The following is a 9,391-nucleotide window of genomic DNA, read 5'->3' as shown; positions in this document are numbered from 1 at the left end:
CAGCCTCTTCTAGCATATTCATTTAAGGCTGTAAACTTCTGGTCCCTACTTTTTCATGATTTCTAGATGGGAATATTTGGTAAATCACCTATGGTATTGTTAATGTTAATTAAAGCCTGTAACCTTTTTAAAAAATGTTATTGAAGTATATTTTCTGCTTTTTTTTTTTTAAACTGGAGTTAAACTCATAATAGGAAAAATGTTACTTCCTTTTTCTTAGTATGGAAATATTTTTCTTATTTTTAAACAATAGGGCACTTTAAGAGTGCTGCTGGTTCTTTTGCATGATTTCCCAGAGTTCCTTTGTGATTACCATTATGGGTTCTGTGATGTGATCCCACCTAATTGTATCCAGTTAAGAAATTTGATCCTGAGTGCCTTCCCAAGAAACATGAGGCTCCCAGACCCATTCACTCCTAATCTGAAGGTAAAGTTCCATACAGTTCAAGGAAAAGTTATATCTTAATATTCCAGTCCTTTCCAGGCTGTTTAACCCCGACTCTCCAACATACAGTTCTTTGTTAGGTAAGGGTACTGTTCGGGGGAAACAGTCTTGTTATTAAGCCTGATAGAATATGATATTGTTGCTATTGCTGCTGCTGAGTATTAGTTCACAGTGTTTTTCTAGTTGCTATTTTTCAGATTAATGTTGATATTAAATACGGCTGTATTTACAAAACCTCAACCTAGTTGTTAGTCATTTGCTGAGTGGACCCCATGTGGCAAAGAACTGCAGAACGAACAATATAATACCCATATTTCACTGGTGGTGTGTGCACACATGCTTGTACCTTGATATTCACAGGGTATTGGTTCCAGGACTCCCTCAGATGCCAAAATTCTAAGACACTCAAGTCCCTTACATACAATGGCATAATACTTGCATATAACCTACATATACCTTATCAGGTACTTTATATTATTTAACATATTAACTGCCATGTGAGTTGAAAGGACTGAAATATCTCTAGATTACTTAATGATAAGTAATATAATGTAAATGCTATGTAAATAGTTGTTATGCTATGTTAAAAAAAAAACAAACAACTTTTTTCCCCCTTCCCCCCCACCCCCGAATATTTTCGGTCTGTGGTTGGTTGGATGTGGATACCAAGGATACAGATGGCTGACTAAATTTTGTTTAAGTTGTTGAAATGTAGTGAAGGGACGTCCCACTTAAAACCACACCACCCTGACATGGCTACTATAGTTTTTTGGTTTGTTTTGTTTTTAAAACAGTTGAGGTCTTTCTGTGTTGCCCAAGCTGGAGTACAGTGGCTGTTCACATGTGCGATCATGGTGCACTACAGCCTTGAAATCTTGGGCTCAGGCAACTCTCCTGCCTCATCCTCCTGAGTAGCTGAGCCTACAGGCATGTACCACTGCACTTCACTATAGTTTTTATGTATTCTCTAATCTTTTTTCACATGCATTTTTAAAAAAGTACTAAATACCATGTCGTCTTGTTCTACTGAGGCTGCTTTTCAAAGACTGTTGATGAGTGAGGAAGCTAGTTGTGAACACGTATTTTGAAATCCAAGTTCGGGAAAAATCTATTAATGGTGCAAATTAGACCTCTCCACAAAAGGTACCTGTCTTGCCCTTAGAAAGCAAATACATTATAAAATGAGAAATTATCATTTTTTATAAATATTCTAATTAAAGAAAGACTGGTTAAATTAAGAAAGTGGCAGCTCTACTCTTCAAGACATTTATAGTGTAAATAGTCTTAGAAAAACAATCTTACCACTTGTCAGCATAGATATAATTTGCTTTCAATTCCTACAAATTGTGATTGTTGAATTCATCTGTGGCAGGTGGACATGTTGAGTGAAATTAACATTGCACCCCGGATACTCACCAATTTCACTGGAGTGATGCCACCTCAGTTCAAAAAGGATTTGGATTCCTATCTTAAAACTCGATCGCCAGTCACTTTTCTGTCTGATCTGCGCAGCAACTTGCAGGTTAATTGGGTTTGGCTTAAATTCAGCTATGTCTTCCATAGAAAGCACTTTCTATGTACAATCCAGTATGTTTGGGAAGTTAGTGTGTTCAACCTGATTTAAAGATTTAAAAACACATTGTTACTTCTATCAGTTGAGTGAGCTTAACTGGATTTTTATATTTTACTAGTTCATTTTATCAGGCACACAATTCTACACCTTTGGATGAGGCAGCCAGGCAACGGACTGTTAGACCGCTGACAGTTATTCCCTAATTGTACTCTAAGATTTTTCTAAATAAATGCATTCTTGTTTAACACTTTAACTGCCATGTGAGTTGTATTTAACTCATGCTAGTTTTCAGCCCAGGGCCTTGTGAAGCATATGTAACTCACGTCTCTTTACCTTGGGAACTGCTTGAACTGTTTTTCTAGTTGCACATAACTCATGCACAGATAACAAAAATAATAAATTTTCATTAAATTAGAAAGGATCATTTTGGCTTAGACGTTTTTATTCTATTTTTGTAATAAAACACTATGGCCACGAGGAAAAAAATTTTTCTTTCTGGTGTGGCAGTCAATCAATGTGTTAACTTGCTATACGAATGACTTGAAGTTGTATCATCTTTCCAGTCTTTCCATACCCTGCAACCACAACTTTCTTCCTCTCCAAATCTTTATTATAATTGGGATAGTGCATATTTTAACTTTATAAACTTAACTTTAGAAGCGTGCCACGAGCATAGTGATGACAGCTTTGGCATACTGAGGTAAATCAGGTTTCTCGTTGATACAACCACCCTTGGGGCAGCTGTGTATTTATTAAATAACCTCACAAACTCAAGCAAGTGCCTGCATTTATTAAAATCACAATGAATGTTGAGAACAGTTCAGGCTTTCTATGAAGGCATAAGAAGGGTTTAGAAATATTGGTGCTAGAATCAGTCCTCTGTGGGAGCATATAAGGACCTTTTCTGTTTTGCTCATTTAAGGTATCCAATGAGCCTGGCAATCGCTACAACCTCCAGCTCATCAATGCACTGGTGCTCTATGTAGGAACTCAGGCCATTGCGCACATCCACAACAAGGGCAGCACACCTTCAATGAGCACCATCACCCACTCAGCGCACATGGATATCTTCCAGAACCTGGCTGTGGACTTGGACACCGAGGGTGAGTGAAACCTGCCAGTTCTCAGAGTATAGTTCTCTGGCTTTTTTTTTTTTTTTTTAAAAGCCACAGTCTCATCACAAAAATATATTGTGTGCTTTAGCCACAATAGAGAATGTTCTGTCAGTATATTTATAGGTGTGGCTAATTATTTTATCTTTCGTTGGACATTATCTGCTCAATGTAAAAGATATAGAAAAGCATGAAGGAAAGAATTACACAGAATCCTCCAATATCAGGTAGTATTTTGGTATGTATGACTGAGTACAGTCTTGTTTTTTTTTAATTTTTTTTTTGAGACAAGAGTCTCACTCTGTTGCCTGGGCTTGAGTGCCATGGCGTCAGCCTAGCTCACAGCAACCCCAAACTCCTGGACTCAGGTGATCCTCCTGCCTCAGCCTCCTGAGTAGCTGGGACTGCAGGCATACACCACCATGCCTGGCTAATTTTTTCTATATATTGTTAGTTGTCCAGGTAATTTCTATTTTAAGTAGAGATGGGGTCTCGCTCTTGCTCAGGCTGGTCTCGATCTCCTGAGCTCAAACGATCCACCCACCTCGGCCTCCCAGAGTGCTAGGATTACTGGCCTGAGCCACCACACCCTGCCATGACTATAGCATTTTAGTGTGCAAAAAAACATTTCTTTCCATAGGCTCTTTACACATATGCTCCTGTTACATTGTTTTGTTAGCCTGCCTTTTACCAGCATTTATTGGTGCTTGTTTGCCAGGCAGCCTCTTAAATGTTAGGTGTATAAAGATTAATGAAAAGTTCAAGTGTAACTCCTATTGCAGGTTGCAGATTTCCTGGTTGGGCTACATTTCTTTTGGTCCTTCATATTCATTCTTATTATAGAAACCCCAGTTAGGTGTTAGCTAGCTGTACAGTCCTCATTTTAGCACACACAATTCAGAAGGACAGCTACTTTTGCTATCGATTCTTGAGAGGCTAACTAATCTTCAGTATATACTGCATGCTTATATGTAGAAGGGATTTGAGACAACTTAAAATCAAGATTTAACAAAATAGAATACCATTACCTCCAGAGCTCAGCTCTAAGAGAGGAGAACAGCCTTTAGGGAAATGTTAAGGGTCACTGTGACAGCGTTACAAACATGAGTGATCAAGCAGAGGCAGACAACCAAAACCGGTTAAGTTAATAGATATTTATTCTAAGGATAGTATAGTTCTCAAAGTGTGGTCTGGGAATCCCTTAAGGGTGTCTTTAAGACCCTTTTAGCAGGGCTTCAAGGTCAAAACTATTTTCAGCATAAGACAACTTTTTATTTTTGTTCTCATTCTGTCATGTGTACAGAATTTTCTAGAGGCTACATGTAATATACTGTAACAGATGGAATGTAGAAGCAGAACATTAAAGAGATCTGCAAAATGTAAAAAAAATTTAGTGACACCCTCTTCACTAAGTTGTTTTAGAAAATATTTTTTAGTAGTGTTTATATTAACATATAGTAGGTCTGTTTTAAAAAATAAATTAATAGGCTGGACATGGTGGCTCACACCTTTAATCCTAACATTCTAGGAGGCCAAGGTGGGAGGATGACTTGAGGTCAGGAGTTTGAGACCAGCCCGAGCAAGAATGACACACCGTCTCTACAACAAAAAATAGAAAAATTAGCTGGGCATGGTGGCACCTGTAGTCCCAGCTACTCAGGAGGCCAAAGCAGGAGGGTGGGCCCAGGAGTTTGAGGTTGCAGTGAGCTATGATGATGGCACTGCAGTCTAGCTGGGGCAACAGCGTGAGAGACTAGGGAAAAAATATTAAATCTTAATTTTTCTAAAAAATTTTTTAAAATTTTGTTTTTTTCAGTACCAGCTAACATCTTAATTTCTAATGTGGAAAATGTTGAAATAAAAACCACAGAAATGAAAGCTCCTTGGGGTGCTGAGGACTTTTGGTTTAAACCAAAGATTTGAAAGCCTCCGTCAGAAACTCAAACCCTAGCCAGGCAGAACTATTTGTCTTTCCCACGTTGGCCTTTCAGAGGAAGTCCTCATTAAGCAGAGGTGCCTTAATTTCTAGGTCGATACCTCTTCTTGAATGCAATTGCAAACCAGCTGCGGTACCCAAATAGCCACACTCACTACTTCAGCTGCACCATGCTGTACCTTTTTGCAGAGGCCAACACTGAAGCTATCCAGGAACAGATCACAAGGTAACCACTTCATTTTGAATGCTTGGTGTTTTTTCTATACATTGTGTTCAGTGAACATCTTTTACTTGTCAATAACATATTAAATGTGGGATATAGTTGTGAACAAAATGGATGTCCTCCTAATAGTCTGATGGACACAAATCACAAGTATAAAATTATACATTACTCATTGCTGAAATGAAAAATTATACCTCAGGAGGTTCTCTGAGGTGGTGGCAGCTGTAGCAGCATTTTTAACTAGTCCTGAATCATGCAAGCCCATTACAGACTATGTTAAGGACCTTGGACATTTCTTCACTACCTCTGTGTTAAAAAAAGATTTTAAGCAGGAAAACAGGATCATATGTGCACTCTCCTTACAGAAGGAATCTGTTGCAGGTTGCTTAGACTGTATATAGCATTGAAGAGATGGGGAAATAGGTAGATTCTAGTGATGGATATACACACATGCACATACATACTTTAAAAATTGGGTGGGACTTTTTGAACTTTCCATTCACCTAATAGTAGTACCTATGGCACTAAACATGGTATTCCTTAGGTTTCATATATTAAAATTTAACTAGTATTTTATTATTGGATGGTTAGATAATATCCCGTTTTGTTTATGATTTTATATATAAAGCTGAAGTAAACCTTCTATTTAATCTTTGTTCTTGGGCTAATTTCCTGAGGGTAAATTTAAAAGTACAATTGGTAGGTGAAGGGATATGAATATTTAAGCCAATACTTATTGCCATTCAGAAAAATTTTACCAATTTACACACGCACTGAGTGTTCATTCTTGACTATTTTTTTTGTGTGCCATACTCTATGGGCTTTATGTGGATGGCTTCCCCGCACCACTGTAATTGTGAACAGCTCTGGCATCTAAGTAAAAAAGCAAGGTATTTCAACCAAAATCCAGTCTCTACTACAAGCAAAAGCTTTTGCATGCGGTTTAATAACCAGGGAGAAGAGTCAGAAAAAAGATAATGGAGGAGCACTCATGAATTTGTATTTTTCCTTGTACATTAACCCTTTCTCCCCTCTTCCAGGGTTCTCTTGGAACGGTTGATTGTAAATAGGCCACATCCTTGGGGTCTTCTTATTACCTTTATTGAGCTGATTAAAAATCCAGCGTTTAAGTTCTGGAACCACGAGTTTGTACACTGTGCCCCAGAAATCGAAAAGTGAGTTACAAGCAATTTTTAATTGTCTAGAAATGAGGAAAGAGAATGAAAACCATAGTTGCAGCTTGTGTTGGTGATTAGTAGCTAAAGCATATGAGATGTAAGATACTGTAGAGGCTAAACTTTTTTTCCAGGTAAATTTGTAACTGTTTTCCTTCAGGTTATTCCAGTCGGTTGCACAGTGCTGCATGGGACAGAAGCAGGCTCAGCAAGTAATGGAAGGGACAGGTGCCAGTTAGATGGAACCACATCTCCGTTGTAAACGTGTCAGTCTGGAGGTCCCACTGCATCAAGTTCATAAACTGACTGAAGAATCCTTTCAGCTCTTCCTGACTTTCCGAGCCCTTTGGTTCTCGGGTACCTGCCCCAACTACTGTTGCGGTCAGCCTCCTGTCTATGTGGGCACGTTCCAAAGTTTAAATGCATTTTTTTTGACTATTGGCCAAAATTTAGAAGATGCTGTGAATATCATTTTGAACTTGTGTAAATACATGAAAGAGAAAACCTTTGTCTGGACCTTCTTGGGTTTGTACTGTGTCCAAGGCAAATACATAAACTGGTACCTTGTCATCAAGAGGCAGCGCCACGCACTTGTCCGAGGGCATAGGTCCCATGTCTTCTGACATTCCTGGTGTCCCAAAGACTAGCAAAAAGCCAGTTTAAATATTATGTAACTTATTTTTTTAATGTGGACAGGGGCCCTAGGAAATCACTAAGTTATTAAAAACATGGATATGCTAGAATTTGATATGCCAGGGAACATGGGAAAGGCTCACAAGTGGGATCCCTTGCATTCTTGTTTTGCCTCTCAAACCCATTCTAAATCTGCCTGCAGGGAAAGCAACAGTTGTAGCAGCTCCCATTTTTGTAGACCATACACTTGGGCCCTGTGAGATACGCGATTTATTCTTTTATAAGGGGAAACAAGACCAGGCCTAAAAATGCCCCCTTCCTAATACTTACTTATGAATCACCCTCATTACCCCCACTGAATGGCCATACAGGCTAAGCTGAATGACAATAAAGTCAAAAGGACCAATACAGCCCCTTGTGTAAGGATTTTGAATGTTTTGTAGATGTATTGGTCCCTGTGTTGTACTTTGTAGCCTTTCCCAGGCTTTAGTTCCCCTACTTCTTGTATGTGTATGCACACTGTAGTTAAACATTAAAGTCATGACATGCATCTGAGTCCACTGTGCCTTTCTCAGTAGCAGCAGCCAGTGCTGGTGGTGAGGAAGAGAGTGGACAGCCCAACCCTTCAGAGCCCAGGGCCACTGGGGAAACACCAACTTCTTGCTGAATGATGGATGATCTTTTCTACTACTAAGCTCACATGTGTTTAAACAAGCAAGGAAATTTTTCTTCCTATTTCCAGCAGTGGAAAATGGTGGGAGCAGGTTTCTGGTTACACTGAATTACAAAACACTCAGGTTTAATGTCCTTTCCCTCAAGTATTTTGTTATTTTTAAAAGAAAATGAGTAGGTATATAAAATTTACCTCACCTAAAAACTTCACCTTTTAATGAGTGTTGAGTTTTATGGCCAGAGAGGACAAAATTAGATAGCTTAAGTCCTACATGAATGGGGTTTTGAATGCCTTTGGTGTCTTCAGGGGCAAGTTGTGCTATCTAGAGCAAACATCAGACTGCTGATTACATAACTGAAGGTGGAATTAAAGGAAACACTCTGAAGGCCAGTTACACAGATTATATTAAATCCTCTAATAAATAGTCTTTAAAGGTTAAGTCACCATCTTAAAAATAGGCCCAGATTTGAACCAGGTCTACTTGCAAAGTCCATGTTATTAAATGCTAGAACACAGTTAGACCTACTACCACCCTATTTTTGCCGGCATTGGTTAAAACTGAAAACAGGTATAAAACATTAGGTAACAACTAGCAGTGATCCCCAAGTCTGCTGTGTCCAACACATCACACTTACCTCAGTTAATCTTACCATAACAACTTTGCTACTTTCCTTTTAGTATTTAATAAGAAAAGCAAAAGATGCAAATTTTCCTCCTTTTCAAGCATCAGTATCAATGTAGAGTAAGTTCTTATTGTTGTTCCTATAGGCAACAGGGAACCTGCTAACTTGTCAGCTCCAACAACTGATGTAGGATCATCTTCTGACCATAGCGAAGCTGTAAGGCCTGCTGTTCTCTACAGCTGAGTCTGGCATAGACCTCCTTATTACTGAGTAAATCTTGCTCAGTTTTTAAGTCTGTGGCATAGGTTTGCAAGGTCAATAGAACACTGTCTCGAAGAAGCCGTCTCCATGATGCTTTGAGCTTGGGGATATTTGTGATTGTCAGGCTGTCCTCTTCCCTTTTATTTCTCCATCCATCCTGGTCTTTAAACTCTCTGAATTCCTCAGCAGGCATGCACAGTACCTAGAAGCAACCATGGGGCCCTTTGATTAGAATATACTTGTTTTAGAGGAGACCCAATCTATCTTAGCATTTATTAAGTGTTCTCCCCCAGCATCCCACCTTTCCTCTCTCATCTCCTAGCTCTTTTGCTCTAAATACTGAAGCTATTTACCAGCATTAAATGGCCACTCTTAGCTCTTTACCTTTAGTGTGGTGGTCAGCTCCTCTTCGGTCAGCACTTCCTCCCGCCCAATCACAAAGGCTCCCTCTTCCCCTACCATCTCCAGTTTGCATAAGAAATCCCAGCGCTCACACAGTAGGAGCCTTTCAGCTTCAACTTTTGTTCCTGTAGATAAAGTAATGGTGTGAATGTCTCAGTACACCCAAGGGCTCATTTCTCCCTTAGTCTACAAAACAAGTCAACTCCAGGCCGGGCGCGGTGGCTCACGCCTGTAATCCTAGCTCTCTGGGAGGCTGAGGGGGGCAGATTGTTTGAGCTCAGGAGTTCGAAACCAGCCTGAGCAAGAGCGAGACCCCGTCTCTACTAAAAATAGAA

At 39.4% G+C, this 9,391-nt stretch overlaps 2 protein-coding genes across 5 annotated transcripts in view; one reads left to right on the top strand and one right to left on the bottom strand.

The window, feature by feature from the left end:
* CNOT1 (CCR4-NOT transcription complex, subunit 1) overlaps positions 1-7,643 on the top strand; it is a 102,788-nt gene extending 95,145 nt beyond the window's left edge. For 2 of the 4 annotated variants that reach the window (XM_012647865.1, XM_012647866.1), the window contains exons 44-49: positions 254-427; positions 1,818-1,967; positions 2,941-3,121; positions 5,160-5,292; positions 6,330-6,464; positions 6,625-6,968. In XM_012647865.1, the coding sequence (XP_012503319.1) occupies positions 254-427; positions 1,818-1,967; positions 2,941-3,121; positions 5,160-5,292; positions 6,330-6,464; positions 6,625-6,703 (852 nt within the window). In that variant the 3' untranslated portion in view covers positions 6,704-6,968. Of the gene's footprint in view, positions 1-253; positions 428-1,817; positions 1,968-2,940; positions 3,122-5,159; positions 5,293-6,329; positions 6,465-6,624 lie in introns of all 4 variants that reach the window. The other 2 variants (XM_012647863.1, XM_012647864.1) reach the window with 2 other exon arrangements.
* An 834-nt stretch (positions 7,644-8,477) lies between these two features.
* Positions 8,478-9,391, bottom strand: part of SETD6 (SET domain containing 6) — a 3,604-nt gene continuing 2,690 nt past the window's right edge. Inside the window, exons 8-9 of the mRNA XM_012647843.1 lie at positions 9,039-9,181; positions 8,478-8,856 (exon numbers count right to left, since the gene is read on the bottom strand). Of these exons, the coding sequence (XP_012503297.1) occupies positions 8,554-8,856; positions 9,039-9,181 (446 nt within the window). The 3' untranslated portion in view covers positions 8,478-8,553. The remainder of the gene's footprint in view (positions 8,857-9,038; positions 9,182-9,391) is intronic.

Source organism: Propithecus coquereli, unplaced genomic scaffold (assembly GCF_000956105.1).
Source record: "Propithecus coquereli isolate 6110/MARCELLA unplaced genomic scaffold, Pcoq_1.0 Scaffold272, whole genome shotgun sequence".
Lineage (NCBI taxonomy): Eukaryota > Metazoa > Chordata > Mammalia > Primates > Indriidae > Propithecus > Propithecus coquereli.
Note: the sequence above shows the minus strand (reverse complement) of the source record. Positions and strands in the feature narration are given on the sequence as shown.